The 18,277-nt window shown below is 50.0% G+C and overlaps 1 protein-coding gene across 23 annotated transcripts in view; it reads left to right on the top strand.

The window, feature by feature from the left end:
- Window positions 1-12,741, top strand: part of ANK2 (ankyrin 2) — a 263,109-nt gene extending 250,368 nt beyond the window's left edge. For all 23 annotated transcript variants that reach the window (XM_059843636.1, XM_059843633.1, XM_059843638.1 and 20 more), the window contains one exon: window positions 10,508-12,741. In XM_059843636.1, the coding sequence (XP_059699619.1) occupies window positions 10,508-10,691 (184 nt within the window). In that variant the 3' untranslated portion in view covers window positions 10,692-12,741. The remainder of the gene's footprint in view (window positions 1-10,507) is intronic.
- Window positions 12,742-18,277: the final 5,536 nt, after the last annotated feature.

Raw genomic sequence — 18,277 nt, forward strand, 5'->3', positions numbered from 1 at the left:
GCGGTAACTGGCTGGCGGATAGCGGTAATTCGCGGTTAGCGGTACTTCGCGGTTGGCGGTACTTCGCGCTCACCTTAGCGGTAATCTGCTCGTAATTAGCGGTAATTCGCGGTTAGCGGTACTTCGCGCTCACTTAGCGGTAATTCGCGGTTAGCGGTAAGGGGCTGGCGGATAGCGGTACTTCGCGCTCAGCGACAATTCGCGGTTAGCGGTACTTCGCGCTCACCTGGCAACTTTCTCGCTGTTAGCGGTACTTCGCGCTCACCTTAGCTATAATCCATTAGCGGATAGTGGCAATTCGCGCTTAGCGGTAGTTCGCGGTTGGCGGTACCTCGCGCTCACCTTCGTTATAATCTGCTCGCGGCTAGCGGTAATTCGCGGTTAGAGGTAACTGGCTGGCGCTTAGCGGTAATTCGCGCTCACTTAGGGGTAATCTCGTTGTTAGCGGTAACTGGCTGGCGGTTAGCGGTACTTCGCGCTCACCTTAGCGGTAATCTGCTCGTAGTTAGCGGTAATTCGCGGTTAGCGGCAATTCGCGCTCACTTAGTGGTAATTCGCGGTTTAGCGGTAACCGGCTGGCGGATAGCGGTACTTCGCGCTCACCTGGCAATTTTCTCGCGGTTAGCGGTACTGCGCGCTCACCTTCGCTATAATCTGCTCGCGGCTTGCGGTAATTCGCGGTTAGCGGTAACTGGCTGGCGGATAGCGGCAATTCGCGGTTAGCGGTACTTCGCGGATGACGGTACCTCGCGCTCACCTTCGCTATAATCTGCTTGCTGCTAGCGGTAATTCGCGGTTTAGCGGTAACTGCCTGGCGGTTAGCGGTACTTCGCGCTCACCTGGCAATTTTCTCGCTGTTAGCGGTACTTCGCGCTCACCTTAGCTATAATCCATTCGCGGTTAGCGATAATTCGCGCTCACTTAGCGGTAATCTCGTGGTTAGCGGTAAACTGGCTGGCGGTTAGCGGTACTTTGCGCTCACCTTAGCGGTAATCTGCTCGTAGTTAGCGGTAATTCGCGGTTAGCGGTAACTGGCTGGCGGATAGCGGCAATTCGCGGTTAGCGGTACTTCGCGGTTGGCGGTACCTCGCGCTCCCCTTCGCTATAATCTGCTTGCGGCTAGCGGTAATTCGCGGTTAGCGGTAACTGCCTGGCGCTTAGCGGTGCTTCGCGCTCACCGGGCAATTTTCTCGCTGTTAGCGGTACTCCGCGCTCACCTTAGCTATAATCCATTCGCGGTTAGCGATAACTGGCTGGCGCTTAGCAGTACTTCACGCTCACTTAGCGGTAATCTCGTGGTTAGCGGTAAACTGGCTGGCGGTTAGCGGTACTTCGCGCTCACCTTAGCGGTAATCTGCTCGTAGTTAGCGGTAATTCGCGGTTAGCGGTACACTGGCTGGCGGATAGCGGTACTCCGCGCTCAGCGACAATTCGCGGTTAGCGGTACTTCGCGCTCACCTGGCAATTTTCTCGCTGTTAGCGGTACTTCGCGCTCACCTTCGCTATAATCTGCTCGCGGCTTGCGGTAATTCGCGGTTTAGCGGTAACTCGCTGGCGGTTAGCGGTACTTTGCGCTCACCTTAGCGATAATCTGCTCGCGGTTAGCGGTAATTCGCGCTCACTTAGCAGTATGTCGTGGTTAGCGGTAAACTGGCTGGCGGTTAGCGGTAACTGGCTGGCGGATAGCGGCAATTCGCGGTTAGCGGTACTTCGCGGTTGGCGGTACCTCGCGCTCACCTTCGCTATAATCTGCTTGCTGCTAGCGGTAATTCGCGGTTAGCGGTAACTGCCTGGCGCTTAGCGGTACTTCGCGCTCACATTAGCTATAATCCATTCGCGGTTAGCGATAATTCGCGCTCACTTAGCGGTAATCTCGTGGTTAGCGGTAAACTGGCTGGCGGTTAGCGGTACTTCGCGCTCACCTTAGCGGTAATCTGCTCGTAATTAGCGGTAATTCGCGGTTAGCGGCAATTCGCGCTCACTTAGCGGTAATTCGCGGTTAGCGGTAAGGGGCTGGCGGATAGCGGTACTTCGCGCTCAGCGACAATTCGCGGTTAGCGGTACTTCGCGCTCACCTGGCAATTTTCTCGCTGTTAGCGGTACTTCGCGCTCACCTTAGCTATAATCCATTAGCGGATAGTGGCAATTCGCGCTTAGTGGTAGTTCGCGGTTGGCGGTACCTCGCGCTCACCTTCGTTATAATCTGCTCGCGGCTAGCGGTAATTCGCGGTTAGAGGTAACTGGCTGGCGCTTAGCGGTAATTCGCGCTCACTTAGCGGTAATCTCGTTGTTAGCGGTAAATGGCTGGCGGTTAGCGGTACTTCGCGCTCACCTTACCGGTAATCTGCTCGTAGTTAGCGGTAATTCGCGGTTAGCGGCAATTCGCGCTCACTTAGCGGTAATTCGCGGTTAGTGGCAATTCGTGCTCACTTAGTGGTAATTCGCGGTTTAGCGGTAACCGGCTGGCGGTTAGCGGTACTTCGCGCTCAGCGACAATTCGCGGTTAGCGGTACTTCGCGGTTGGCGGTACCTCGCGCTCACCTTCGCTATAATCTGCTCGCGGCTTGCGGTAATTCGCGGTTAGCGGTAACTGGCTGGCGGATAGCGGCAATTCGCGGTTAGCGGTACTTCGCGGATGACGGTACCTCGCGCTCACCTTCGCTATAATCTGCTCGCGGCTAGCGGTAATTCGCGGTTTAGCGGTAACTCGCTGGCGGTTAGCGGTACTTTGCGCTCACCTTAGCGATAATCTGCTCGCGGTTAGCGGTAATTCGCGCTCACTTAGCAGTATGTCGTGGTTAGCGGTAAACTGGCTGGCGGTTAGCGGCAATTCGCGGTTAGCGGTACTTCGCGGTTGGCGGTACCTCGCGCTCACTTTCGCTATAATCTGCTTGCTGCTAGCGGTAATTCGCGGTTAGCGGTAACTGCCTGGCGCTTAGCGGTACTTCGCGCTCACCTGGCAATTTTCTCGCGGTTAGCGGTACTTCGCGCTCACCTTAGCTATAATCCATTCGCGGTTAGCGATAATTCGCGCTCACTTAGCGGTAATCTCGTGGTTAGCGGTAAACTGGCTGGCGGTTAGCGGTACTTCGCGCTCACCTTAGCGGTAATCTGCTCGTGGTTAGCGGTACTTCGCGGTTGGCGGTACCTCGCGCTCCCCTTCGCTATAATCTGCTCGCGGCTAGCGGTAATTCGCGGTTAGCGGTAACTGGCTGGCGCTTAGCGGTACTTCGCGCTCACTTAGCGGTAATCTCGTTGTTAGCGGTAACTGGCTGGCGGTTGGCGGTACTTCGCGCTCACCTTAGCGGTAATCTGCTCGTAGTTAGCGGTAATTCGCGGTTAGCGGCAATTCGCGCTCACTTAGCGGTAATTCGCGGTTAGTGGCAATTCGTGCTCACTTAGTGGTAATTCGCGGTTTAGCGGTAACCGGCTGGCGGTTAGCGGTACTTCGCGCTCACCTGGCAATTTTCTCGCGGTTAGCGGTACTTCGCGCTCACCTTCGCTATAATCTGCTCGCGGCTTGCGGTAATTCGCGGTTAGCGGTAACTGGCTGGTGGATAGCGGTAATTCGCGGTTAGCGGTACTTCGCGGTTGGCGGTACCTCGCGCTCACCTTCGCTATAATCTGCTCGCGGCTTGCGGTAATTCGCGGTTAGCGGTAACTGGCTGGCGGATAGCGGCAATTCGCGGTTAGCGGTACTTCGCGGATGACGGTACCTCGCGCTCACCTTCGCTATAATCTGCTCGCGGCTAGCGGTAATTCGCGGTTTAGCGGTAACTCGCTGGCGGTTAGCGGTACTTTGCGCTCACCTTAGCGATAATCTGCTCGCGGTTAGCGGTAATTCGCGCTCACTTAGCAGTATGTCGTGGTTAGCGGTAAACTGGCTGGCGGTTAGCGGCAATTCGCGGTTAGCGGTACTTCGCGGTTGGCGGTACCTCGCGCTCACCTTCGCTATAATCTGCTTGCTGCTAGCGGTAATTCGCGGTTAGCGGTAACTGCCTGGCGCTTAGCGGTACTTCGCGCTCACCTGGCAATTTTCTCGCGGTTAGCGGTACTTCGCGCTCACCTTAGCTATAATCCATTCGCGGTTAGCGATAATTCGCGCTCACTTAGCGGTAATCTCGTGGTTAGCGGTAAACTGGCTGGCGGTTAGCGGTACTTCGCGCTCACCTTAGCGGTAATCTGCTCGTGGTTAGCGGTACTTCGCGGTTGGCGGTACCTCGCGCTCCCCTTCGCTATAATCTGCTCGCGGCTAGCGGTAATTCGCGGTTAGCGGTAACTGCCTGGCGCTTAGCGGTGCTTCGCGCTCACCTGGCAATTTTCTCGCTGTTAGCGGTACTTCGCGCTCACCTTAGCTATAATCCATTCGCGGTTAGCGATAATTCGCGCTCACTTAGCGGTAATTCGCGGTTAGCGGTAACTGGCTGGCGGATAGCGGTACTTCGCGCTCACCTGGCAATTTTCTCGCTGTTAGCGGTACTTCGCGCTCACCTTCGCTATAATCTGCTCGCGGCTTGCGGTAATTCGCGGTTTAGCGGTAACTGGCTGGCGGATAGCGGTAATTCGCGGTTAGCGGTACTTCGCGGTTGGCGGTACTTCGCGCTCACCTTAGCGGTAATCTGCTCGTAATTAGCGGTAATTCGCGGTTAGCGGCAATTCGTGCTCACTTAGTGGTAATTCGCGGTTAGCGGTAAGGGGCTGGCGGTTAGCGGTACTTCGCGCTCACCTGGCAATTTTCTCGCGGTTAGCGGTACTTCGCGCTCACCTTCGCTATAATCTGCTCGCGGCTTGCGGTAATTCGCGGTTAGCGGTAACTGGCTGGTGGATAGCGGTAATTCGCGGTTGGCGGTAATTCGCGGTTGGCGGTACCTCGCGCTCACCTTCGCTATAATCTGCTCGCGGCTTGCGGTAATTCGCGGTTAGCGGTAACTGGCTGGCGGATAGCGGCAATTCGCGGTTAGCGGTACTTCGCGGATGACGGTACCTCGCGCTCACCTTCGCTATAATCTGCTCGCGGCTAGCGGTAATTCGCGGTTTAGCGGTAACTCGCTGGCGGTTAGCGGTACTTTGCGCTCACCTTAGCGATAATCTGCTCGCGGTTAGCGGTAATTCGCGCTCACTTAGCAGTATGTCGTGGTTAGCGGTAAACTGGCTGGCGGTTAGCGGCAATTCGCGGTTAGCGGTACTTCGCGGTTGGCGGTACCTCGCGCTCACCTTCGCTATAATCTGCTTGCTGCTAGCGGTAATTCGCGGTTAGCGGTAACTGCCTGGCGCTTAGCGGTACTTCGCGCTCACCTGGCAATTTTCTCGCTGTTAGCGGTACTTCGCGCTCACCTTAGCTATAATCCATTCGCGGTTAGCGATAATTCGCGCTCACTTAGCGGTAATCTCGTGGTTAGCGGTAAACTGGCTGGCGGTTAGCGGTACTTCGCGCTCACCTTAGCGGTAATCTGCTCGTAGTTAGCGGTAATTCGCGGTTAGCGGTAACTGGCTGGCGGATAGCGGTAATTCGCGGTTAGCGGTACTTCGCGGTTGGCGGTACCTCGCGCTCACCTTCGCTATAATCTGCTAGCGGTAATTCGCGGTTTAGCGGTAACTTGCTGGCGGTTAGCGGTACTTCGCGCTCACCTTAGCGGTAATCTGCTCGTAATTAGCGGTAATTCGCGGTTAGCGGCAATTCGCGCTCACTTAGCGGTAATTCGCGGTTAGCGGTAACTGGCTGGCGGAGAGCGGTACTTCGCGCTCAGCGACAATTCGCGGTTAGCGGTACTTCGCGCTCACCTGGCAATTTTCTCGCTGTTAGCGGTACTTCGCGCTCACCTTAGCTATAATCCATTAGCGGATAGTGGCAATTCGCGCTTAGCGGTAGTTCGCGGTTGGCGGTACCTCGCGCTCACCTTCGCTATAATCTGCTCGCGGCTAGCGGTAATTCGCGGTTAGCGGTAACTGGCTGGCGCTTAGCGGTAATTTGCGCTCACTTAGCGGTAATCTCGTGGTTAGCGGTAACTGGCTGGCGGTTAGCGGTACTTCGCGCTCACCTTAGCGGTAATCTGCTCGTAGTTAGCGGTAATCTCGTGGTTAGCGGTAACCTCGTGGTTAGCAGTACTTCGCGGTTGGCGGTACCTCGCGCTCACCTTCGCTATAATCTGCTCGTGGCTAGCGGTAATTCGCGGTTAGCGGCAATTCGCGCTCACTTAGCGGTAATTCGTGGTTAGCGGTAACTGGCTGGTGGATAGCGGTACTTCGCGCTCACCTGGCAATTTTCTCGCTGTTAGCGGTACTTCGCGCTCACCTTAGCTATAATCCATTAGCGGTTAGCGGTAATTTGCGGTTGGCGGTAACTGGCTGGCGGATAGTGGCAATTCGCGGTTAGCGGTACTTCGCGGTTGGCGGTACCTCGCGCTCACCTTCGCTATAATCTGCTCGCGGCTAGCGGTAATTCGCGGTTAGCGGTAACTGGCTGGCGCTTAGCGGTAATTTGCGCTCACTTAGTGGTAATCTCGTGGTTAGCGGTAACTGGCTGGCGGTTAGCGGTACTTCGCGCTCACCTTAGCGGTAATCTGCTCGTAGTTAGCTGTAATCTCGTGGTTAGCGGTAACCTCGTGGTTAGCAGTACTTCGCGGTTGGCGGTACCTCGCGCTCACCTTCGCTATAATCTGCTCGTGGCTAGCGGTAATTCGCGGTTAGTGGCAATTCGCGCTCACTTAGCGGTAATTCGTGGTTAGCGGTAACTGGCTGGTGGATAGCGGTACTTCGCGCTCACCTGGCAATTTTCTCGCTGTTAGCGGTACTTCGCGCTCACCTTAGCTATAATCCATTAGCGGTTAGCGGTAATTTGCGGTTGGCGGTAACTGGCTGGCGGATAGTGGCAATTCGCGGTTAGCGGTACTTCGCGGTTGGCGGTACCTCGCGCTCGCCTTCGCTATAATCTGCTCGCTGCTAGCGGTAATTCGCGGTTAGCGGTAACTGGCTGGCGCTTAGCGGTACTTCGCGCTCACTTAGCGGTAATCTCGTGGTTAGCGGTAAACTGGCTGGCGGTTAGCGGTACTTCGAGCTCACCTTAGCGGTAATCTGCTCGTAGTTAGTGGTAATTCGTGGTTAGCGGTAACTGGCTGGCGGATAGCGGCAATTCGCGGTTAGCGGTACTTCGCGGTTGGCGGTACCTCGCGCTCACCTTCGCTATAATCTGCTTGCTGCTAGCGGTAATTCGCGGTTAGCGGTAACTGCCTGGCGCTTAGCGGTAATTCGCGCTCACTTAGCGGTAATCTCGTGGTTAGCGGTAACTGGCTGGCGGTTGGCGGTACTTCGCAGTTGGCGGTACCTCGCGCTCCCCTTCGCTATAATCTGCTCACGGCTAGCGGTAATTCACGGTTAGAGGTAACTGCCTGGCGCTTAGCGGTGCTTCGCGCTCACCTGGCAATTTTCTCGCGGTTAGCGGTACTTCGCGCTCACCTTAGCTATAATCCATTCGCGGTTAGCGGTAACTGGCTGGCGCTTAGCAGCACTTCGCGCTCACTTAGCGGTAATCTCGTGGTTAGCGGTAAACTGGCTGGCGGTTAGTGGTACTTCGCGCTCACCTTAGCGGTAATCTGCTCGTAGTTAGCGGTAATTCGCGGTTAGCGGTAACTGGCTGGCGGACAGCGGTAATTCGCGGTTAGCGGTACTTCGCGGTTGGCGGTACCTCGCGCTCCCCTTCGCTATAATCTGCTCGCGGCTAGCGGTAATTCGCGGTTTAGCGGTAACTGCCTGGCGCTTAGCGGTACTTCGCGCTCACCTGGCAATTTTCTCGCGGTTAGCGGTACCTCGCGCTCACCTTCGCTATAATCCATTCGCGGTTAGCGGTAACTGGCTGGCGCTTAGCAGCACTTCGCGCTCACTTAGCGGTAATCTCGTGGTTAGCGGTAAACTGGCTGGCGGTTAGTGGTACTTCGCGCTCACCTTAGCGGTAATCTGCTCGTAGTTAGCGGTAATTCGCGGTTAGCGGTAACTGGCTGGCGGACAGCGGTAATTCGCGGTTAGCGGTACTTCGCGGTTGGCGGTACCTCGCGCTCCCCTTCGCTATAATCTGCTCGCGGCTAGCGGTAATTCGCGGTTTAGCGGTAACTGGCTGGCGCTTAGCGGTACTTCGCGCTCACCTGGCAATTTTCTCGCTGTTAGCGGTACCTCGCGCTCACCTTCGCTATAATCCATTCGCGGCTAGCGGTAATTCGCGGTTTAGCGGTAACTTGCTGGCGGTTAGCGGTACTTCGCGCTCACCTTAGCGGTAATCTGCTCGTAGTTAGCGGTAATTCGCGGTTAGCGGCAATTCGCGCTCACTTAGCGGTAATTCGCGGTTAGCGGTAAGGGGCTGGCGGATAGCGGTACTTCACGCTCAGCGACAATTCGCGGTTAGCGGTACTTTGCGCTCACCTTAGCGGTAATCTGCTCGTAGTTAGCGGTAATTCGCGGTTAGTGGCAATTCGTGCTCACTTAGCGGTAAGTCGCGGTTAGCGGTACTTCGCGGTTGGCGGTACCTCGCGCTCACCTTCGCTATAATCTGCTCGCGGCTAGCGGTAATTCGCGGTTTAGCGGTAACTTGCTGGCGGTTAGCGGTACTTCGCGCTCACTTAGCGGTAAGTCGTGGTTAGCGGTAAGTCACGCTCACCCTCGCTATAATCCGGTCGCGGTTAGCGGTAATTCGCGGTTAGCGGTACTTCGCGCTCAGCGACAATTCGCATTTAGCGGTACTTGGTGCTCACCTTAGCTATAATCCATTCGCGGTTAGCGGTAATTCGCGCTCACTTAGCGGTACTTCACAGTTAGCGGTACTTCATGCTCACGTTGCAATTTTCTCACGTTTAGCGGTAAGTCGCGCTCACCTTCGCTATAATCCATCCACGGTTAGCGGTAATTCGCGCTCGCCTAGTGGTACTTCACAGTTAGCGGTACTTCACGCTCACCTTCGCTATAATCTGTTCGCGGTTAGCGGTAATTCGCGGTTAGTGGTAACTGGCTGGCGCTCAGCGGTAATTCGCGCTCACTTAGCGATAATCTGCTCAGGGTTTGCAGTTAGCAGTACTTCACGCTCACAAAGCGGTGCGTTCCTTATTCATTTATTCATTCATTTATCATCCAGCACTCCATCCCTCTTATCATCATGCAGCTCTCCATTCATCCTCCATTCCTCATTCATTCACCATCCACTCTCCATACATCTTTCAATCATCACCCGAATCTTCGTACATCCATCTTACCATCATTCACTGTACAATCATCCAATTCTCCATACCTCATTCATCACCCAATCTCCATCCATGCATCCAGTCATCAGCCACTCTCCAATCATCATCCAATTCTCCATCTCTCCATTCTATCATCATGCAGCTCTCCGTTCATCATCCACTCTCCATACATCCTTTCAATCATCACCCAAATCTCCATACATCCATCTTATCATCATCCACTGTCCAATCATAATCCAACTCTCCATACCTCCATTCCTCATTCATTCATCATCCAGTCTCCATACATGCATCCAATCATCAGTCAGTCTCCCTCATCATTCAACTCTCCATCCCTCCCATCCATCCATCCATCCCTCTAGAAATAAGAGGCAGACACAGGGTGGTAAACAGGGCTACCTTTATGTAAGGATCCTTAGGTGCACTTTCCCTCAGGCAGAAAATGCTGAGGATGCACACCTGGAACTGCACATGTACAGTCTTTATCGATTTGCTAATTTTAATTAGCATTCATCCATCTATACATTCATTGCTCATCCACTCTCCATCCACTCCCTCTCCAATCATCATTCTTCTGTCTCCTTTCATTCATCAGCCTTTCTCCACTTGTCATCCATGCTCTGTACATCCACCCTTCATTCTCCATGCATCTGTCCTTCACTCTGCATCCATCATCCATTCTCCATGCACTTTGATGCCTTTCTCTCTGGTTCTAGAAATAAGAGGCAGACACGGGGTGGTAAACAGGGGTACCTTTATATAGGGATTTCTGTTGGAAAACCCTGAGGATGCACACCCTGCATGATGCATGCAAAATTTTTCTTGATTTTGCAAATTACCCTACCTGACAAGAGTCCCCAGCTGAAAGCACACCCAGTGAAGTAATGCCTCAGCTCTAGGTACCTTCTAAATCCACCCCTCCTTGGATGACGACTCAGCTCTGTTGGTAAAAATATGTCTCAACAATCTGATTTCAACTTTGGTTTCTAAGGAATACCAAGATAGCATAGGGCTCCTGGAATTTGTTTTGTCTTTCTGCCTAAGAAAATACTGAAGCTGGGTTATAATAATAGGCTGCAAACGTATGTGTAAAGAATACAGAGAATATATAAAATAAAAAGGATAAAAATCCATAGGAGTTGACTATTGCATCATACTTACACCTTGCTGTGCCTTCTCTCCAGCATGCGTAACTCTGCCTTGGAAAAGCCTGCAAACCACGATTCTCTCAGACCTCCAGAACCGTGGCCTTTCTAAGTCAGGTCTCTTCTTTTTTTTGGTTCCAGGACAATACTAAGTAAAGCCAGCACACAGAAGAGGACTGTGATGAAGGACCGCTATGGAAAACATGTTCACATAGAAGAGCTGGAAGACACCCCAGATGCGCTCCCCAGGGATGACCTCCAGCATGACCTCCAGCAGCTTCTCAGGCACTTCTGCCAAGAGGACTGGACACAGGAGGCCAAGTGAGAAGCTGCCGCCCCTGCACAGCGCCACGTGACCCCTCCCATATGCAGCCGTCACCGTCCCTGGGTAGCAGAGTCGTCACTGCCGCTCCTACCTGTGCAGCTGCAGTGAATTCATTTCTCCCCATCCCAAGTTGCATTTTGTGCTGTTATGATTTTTCACCCTGTGAGCTAATTTGTGACCAAAGATAGCATCCTTCAGGCAGGATGATTTATCCGCCATGCTGGCACCTGTCAGCGCCGCCACTTGTCCCTGTCCCTTTGCTCTGGCGCTCGCTTACCGACACGGCCCTTGCCAAGCAGACTTCATCGACAGGCCTCTTCCACTGACTGTGTACAGGCACCGTACAAAGGAGTTGACGTGTAAACTGTAAATAGCAGAGTATTTGAACTCACGAGACTGCAGAACATTCACTGCCCACTCCCTGTGGGCATCGTGGGTTGCGAGATGCAGTGACCCTGCGAAATGGCGACAGATCACGGAACGGTACCACCCGGACCACGGACACTGACTGGCCCAGGAGGAAGTGCTGCAGAGCTACCGAGTCCTAAGAGTTACTGTGTAGAGATCTGGTCTAGGCAAAGGCTGTGCGAGTCAGGCAAAACGAAGCTGTTCACATGAATGGCAGCTGACTGTGGCCATTAATTGTGCAGTCACCTTCACACAGCCACTGCAACGTTTCCAAAAGAAAAAGAAAGAAAACCTTCCCCAACTAGGTACCCAAGTTGCAAGCAGCTCTACCTGCGGCATGTTCGCATATGGTGTTCAAGCCTATAGATCCGGACTTGTGGCAGGGTGTATTAAACAATCCTAACTCCGGTAGTTTCCCGTTTCCATCACCGCTTAGCCGACCTCACCGACCGACTGGGGGTGCTTCCTGCTGGCCACTGCACTGTAGATAACTACGGGACAAAGACTTACCCACTATACAAGGAGAATAATTAATTCACCGTGTTTTATCGAGATTGCCTCTTAGCCGATACACGCATGTGGCATTTGAAGGTCAAAACCAAACCCTCCTAGAACCATGTCAGCTTCTTGGCCCTCTTAGCACTGAGCGAGCAGTTTTTATCTTCTGATCTAAGTGTTTTTTAAAGAACAAGTGCTCACAATCCTCAGCAGCCGGTTTCTGTTCATATTTTGTTATGTAACTATATATTATATATATATATTTCTAAATCGACCCTCTGAAAACCACGTTAGCATGTCTGCACTTTTATTTTCCACACGGGGAACGTAGGGATCTGATGTTTTGGGTGTTCTATACCTTAATATTTAATGGAGGAAGCTCTGTAGGGTTTTAGCATAACACGCATACACACAAACATACCAACCTAATGCTTTTAAACAGCTATCTCATTTTTTTAATAGTAGACTCAGCACCAGAGCAAAACCAACCCTCTCTTCTAGGAGCAATCCTTTGTCCAAGCTTATCTGGCCTTCTACAATTATAGGGTTCTTTGGTTTTGTTTTTTTTTTTTTTAATGACTCACTCAGTGCTCAGAACAAGGGCACTTCCTCATTAAGGTAATAATGCCAAAAGCATGGAAACACCTCTGGAGTTCTGGCTTCCTGTGGGCAGAACCATGAGGTGCCTTGCTGACACTTTTTGGGCAGGCAAGAAAAGGAGCTTAAGGAAAAAAGTGTTTTGGCAGCCAAATCGAATGAGACCCCAGATGAAACATCTCACAGTGCATCATGGCTTCCTGACTGTCAGAGACAGCGCAGGAGGGTCTTCAAGGATGGGGCTCTCAAGAAATGCATTTCTGTTGTGTTATTTGCGGTGCAGATGATGTTCTGTGTAACAGCATAATGGTTATTCACCTCTTATTTTGATTTTTTGCTGTGTTATCAGAGAACTTGAATACTGTGAGAAGAAGTGAATTTTAAGTTGACGAATCAGCATCTTGTTCCCATGGTGATAACACTAATTGAATATATCTATGAGGGCATGTATTAGTTAAAATTAAAAAGATACAACACTAACAATACATAGCTGCAATGTGTACAATGGCTGATTTAACTAAATAAAAATGTACAAGTGTTAAATGTAGCAATGGTGGCTCGCTCGCTTTTACTGCTGGCGCGGCGGGATGAGGGACGGCGCCGGCACGGGGACCTCAGGAATGCCATCAGAGTCACAGTTCCTCTGTGCCCAGCTCGCTGGCTCGTCACAGACACAGCGATGCCTCGTCAAGGGCACGACCTAAGCCAAAAGCTGCTCCTTCCTCTCTTCCTTCTCCTTTGCAATGACAGACAGCTGTGTGTAAACAAGTCCAGCAATCAAACAAACCCAACTCAAACCCGCACACAGCAAGCCAACGACCCCACCCCTCCAGCACATAACTCTCCTGCCGGCCTGAGGACAAGCAGGGAAAACCAGATGGGGATAACTAATGGGGAATTACAGAGACGGATGTTCCTGGGTGAGCATCACTGCCCGTGCCGGACAGCATGGCAGTGCTGGGGAAATGGGAGACACAGCAGAGGTAGGCTAGCAATGGTTTTCTCTGTTTTCAAATCCCAAACTGATCAGTTTCACCCCACAATGTCAGTACTCCCAAACAGAAACACTATTTTGCTGTAAGACACTAGTCACTTCTCCTCAATGCCTAAAGTAAACACCTTTACTGGAGTCACAACCTTTTTTTTTTTTTTTTAAACAAACAATTCATTACATCCAGGGACTCACTTTGTGCTTGATATGCCCTCACAAGTAGCAGCAATAATTTAGGTACTAAGTTACTCTTGCTTTCCACCTTGAGAAGCAAAAGGCTTTGTTTATTTCTGCCTACAAATTATATGAACCAGAATCAACTAAGATTTTCTCTAGTCTGAACGTAACACAGCTCAACAGTGGGTTTTATTAGCAGAGCCTTTTACATCCTGCCTCTCATCCCAGCAAACCCTGGAAGCCCTATCAATGGGGCTCTATGACCAGCAGAGAGCTCTTCACTAAATTCCACCGTCCCTGATGGCCTTAGTGGTAGGTACCACCAAAGGGTGGTGGCTGTCTCCTTCCATAGATGACTTTATATTTCTACTTAACATTCCATAAAATTGCACTACAAGTGCTGGAGCATCCTGTGGGCACTTCCTAGAACACACGGATTCACGATGCAGAATTCAGTGAGCTGGAAAACACAGACTGAATTCTCTGCTGACAGGTCATGCCACAGATAATCAGTGGATTTTGTAGCTATAAGCCATATACTCCACACAGTACAGCCTATAACTTCAGGCCTTTGATAGTGGGCAACTTCCAAATCCAGGACATTTCCCTATGGGAATAAACCCAAATGGCTTCACCTGCACCTTAAAACATTCACCATATCCCAAGTCTGACTCTGCAATTGGCAGGAGAAGCATTGTTTGAGAACCACCCAAAGCTGCAACAGTTGTCAGGTCTCAAAATATCTGGTAAAGAGGTCACTGGCTGTGATTCTTGTCAGTGCAGTGACAGTGCCAGAAAGAGCAGCTGTATCCTCAGCCTTTGCCATATTTTCCCGTCCCCTACACAGAGCTGGCTTGTCTTGCCAGGCCCAACCCTGTCCTCAGCTGCAGCAGCAGCCATAGGCACAGTCCCGCTCCGCTCCCCCTGCCAGCTGTGGTTCCCACCTCTGCCATCAGCAGAGGATTATAATACGCCTAGGAGCCTATCGAGCATGGGGGGAGTTACTTGGGCCTCTGCAGGTAAAGGGAGTAAGGTGAGCTATAAGAAACCACATTTCTGATGTACTGGAAGGGTGTGAGGAGTAACCCTCGTTCTATGCGCATGCCTCAGGGCTCTGAAGCCACAACTCAGTGCTTCAGCTGTTACAGTCACAGCCCAAACAAGGACAGGCAGCCACACAACCACCCCCAGACAGCAAACTCGCTCATGCCCCAGCACAGACCTGAACCCATTTATCCCACTGAGCCAACAGGACATTTCCAGAGCACTGAATGTCTAGTGAGGGCACCTATTTACTTCCAAAAACAACTGACTCCCTTTTCTCTCCTGCTTTCTGGATCTGCTCCACCAAATCAACATCATTTTTGGTCAAATTAAGATGTGGTGGTTTTGTTGTTTTGTTTTTTTAATAAATCCAACACCTCCTTTGTCTATTGACTAAATCAATACGCAAGTGATGATCACGTGAGGTCCACCAGAGCTGTTCCCGAGCTTAAGGCTACAGCTGAGCTCACCTTGCTCCCCTATAATTAAATTTAAAATAAATTTAAAAGAGCAAATAAACACAAATAAGTATCTCAACCAAATTAACTGGTGTTTCCTCTGCCCCTATTGTTCCAGCAACTGGCTGACTGTGAGGATTACCTTTTCCTCTTTTTCATATCATTTTAGATCTCTTGTTATGTCCATAGGACTCCAAGGGAGCTGCCAGAATAACAGGATTAAAGTAAAAAAAAAAAAAACCACAAAAAAAACCAAACCAAAACAAAAAAAAAAGAGGCATGGGATAGCCTGCAAAAGTGCTACAAACCTGTCTGAAACTCCTGTGGTGCCCACAACACCCTCTCGCTTCATGAACCCCAGAAGGAAATATCAGAATTACATCATGAGTAAAATGGCGGGGGCTCCTTACACATCCCTTCCCAGAACTTGTGGAGATGCCTCCCCCTTGAGTGGGATCTCCCCTCAAAGTCATTCCTCAAGGCTGAGAAATAAGACAGGCCCCCAGTTGTTGGAATGGATGAGCAATACCCATCTCTGCTTACTAGCTTTAGAATCATCACTTCACTATCCCTTCAGAAACAGTGCACTATACCAGCAGTTCTAGCTACCCTCACTGCGCTCTGAATCAGTTTGATTAAAGTCTTTTAGTCTATTCATTATCATAATACATAACTTTACAAATGTGTAAATAAATATATTATCATAAATAATTTCTGTTTTACACATATAAATATGGCTCACCATCCTTAATCCTGCAGGGTAAAGCTTCAGTTACACCTGCCTAAGCCCTTGGACACAAACCATGGACAAAGCCTGGATGTGCCTGCACCCAGACCCCTCTCTGAGGAGAGCTTTAGGAAGCCTGGGGGCCCTTCTGTAGCTCTGGACCTTCTCCACTAACCTCAGCCTGCAGCTCCCACTCCACGAGCCCCAAAAAGATGTCAATTACAACATTTGCTCCTGAGTTCTGGAGAGGACATAAGGAGAGCTGCCTTGGAGACAGCCTGTTCTTTTTCATGGTACACAGAAACAACTGCTCTATCTGCAGAAGCCCTCTGGCTTCAGCTGGGGAGTTACTGGTACAATCTTTCCAGCCGCTCATCCCAGGTGACACAGGCTGCACCCAGCCCTCCCTCCTCCACGAGATGCTGCCTGAGCTCCGAGTTGCACAATATCAGGCTGAAGGGCAAGAGATCTAAACAAACATGAATCCCACACACCTAAAGGACCATTCCTTGAAATAATGCAAAGTAGTGAGTCAGTCCCAGCCTTTTCATCATGCACCAACAGTCTAAGCTGTACAATGAAAAGCCACTGGTGCTAATCAGAAGAACTGAGCTGATAACATTGAGTATTAATCTAAGTCAGAACTGGCAGTAAGGACAAAACCCCCAATCCCTCCTCACCCAGTCACCCCACACACGCAGAGAAAAACACAAGGGGCATCTGAAAGTACCTGTTTCCATTACTATCTCCAGTGCTACAAGAAAAACACTAAAATACAGCTTAAAAGAGCTGGCTGAACATTTGTGAGGTCAGACAGAAATAACCCCTCAGCTTTCTCTGAGCAGAACTCAGAGACTCGCACAAGACTCCTATTGAATACCACTAGAGCGCAGCAAACCATCAGTATTTCACAGAAAAAACCCAAAAATACAGCCACGAGTTTTTCTTTTTTGCAGTCAAGTCCTCCTCTATTAGCAAAAACCTACCCATCCCTTATTCCAAATTTTAGAATTTAAAGAACATATGTATTAATTTATACTCAAGAGTGCTCCCATGTTTCCACCCTTCACCTGATTCTAAGGTTGCAGCCCCAGAGCATGAGGACTCTGTGCTCTGATCTGTCCAGAACCACTGGCTGCCAGCCTGCTGGGGTTTAGGTTTTTCTGTAATAGTTTTGGGGGTTTTTAAAAATCTGTAGTATTTTCTTCCTAGTCTGTAAAGCTCCCCGGAAGTTTTCCCCTTTTAAAATTCATTTATAGTCACACAAATACGTTCTCTGATCAACAAAGAACATTTAAAACAGTTTCTGCCCTCCTATTTCTACTTTAGTTGACCAAACCCAGAGAAGGGTGTAAAGCTAAGGCACAGGCTGGACCACCTGGGGGCTCAGCCCAACCTGACCCTTCAGAAAGTTCTATACCAATCCAAAACTGCTGCAGTTCAAGTGTTTCACCAACTGCCCTGGGAAACAGGACTTAGAGAAGCTGTATTGAAAACCCTCATTGATTGTGGAGTTGAAATACATTCCCAAGACTTTCTCTGTGGCTTTCTCCAACAGTAGCAGCACTCATATAGAGTTCCATGAACAGAAACACACAGAGAGACCACTGGCAGTTAAAGTTTGTGGGACCAGGTTACTGTTCCATGGATTTGATTCTTCTCCCTTTGCAATACAAATCAACAGGCTGTTGTCAGTGGAGACTAAGAACACAGTTATTAACTTCATTTTCCACAAAGCTATCTATCTTTCATGGAAACAGAGAAGTTCATTAAAAACCCAGCAAAATCAAGCATTGCATAACTACACCCTTTGCTGGTACAAATTCAACTGATACTCACTCAAATGCCCCTTTTTCCTCACACACCTCCACAGCACACGATAATCACATCTCCAGAACAAGGACATCACAACTATTCTAATAATATCTTTAGTTTCTTTGAGTTTGTTACAACAAGATCAGAACAGTTAACTAATCAATACAACTAAAAAAACAGTACCATATTTTTTTCAGTTGGTATTTCAAGACTCTTATCAAACAAAGCATTTGAAATTAAATCAGAAAAGGGATGAGATACAATCCCCAACATTACTTTCTCCTCCCCTATTCCCCCCAACATGTGAAAACTCCATTATTACAGCTTAACATTCACTTTTAACCAATAACTTATCATCATTTTTCTTGCAGCCTATGAATCATTTAGCAATATCAGATTCTTCCCAGTTACAAGGCTGAAATTAGGCAAACATAATTCAAACCACAACATATATTTACTTACTTATCAGGTGAAGGAAGAAACACAACTCCTGTGGCACTTCAGTGGTGGAAACTGCAACGTGGTTCATCTGCTTCTTGCTCGAGGATTTTAACAGGCCACAATCCAGCACTTCAAGTTTATTGGCAGAACAATTATTTGCTCAAACAATGCAACCCATGTAAGCACATCTCAGTCACATGCACATCTGAGAGAATGAGTTAAAAACTTCAGTCAGAGCTAAGTTGTGGCTCAGTCTCTCCATAGTGGTGCCAGAATAGCAGTGACTGACATACCATTGCTGGCAGAGAGATGCTGGAAGTGAACCTCACACACAACAGCACACTTGTATAACCATTCCAATACAATTAAGTATTGGAGCACTTATCAATCGATGAAAAAAATGTGAGAAACAAAAGTTAATGTAGAAAGC

The sequence above is a fragment of the Haemorhous mexicanus genome, chromosome 4 (assembly GCF_027477595.1).
Source record: "Haemorhous mexicanus isolate bHaeMex1 chromosome 4, bHaeMex1.pri, whole genome shotgun sequence".
NCBI lineage: Eukaryota > Metazoa > Chordata > Aves > Passeriformes > Fringillidae > Haemorhous > Haemorhous mexicanus.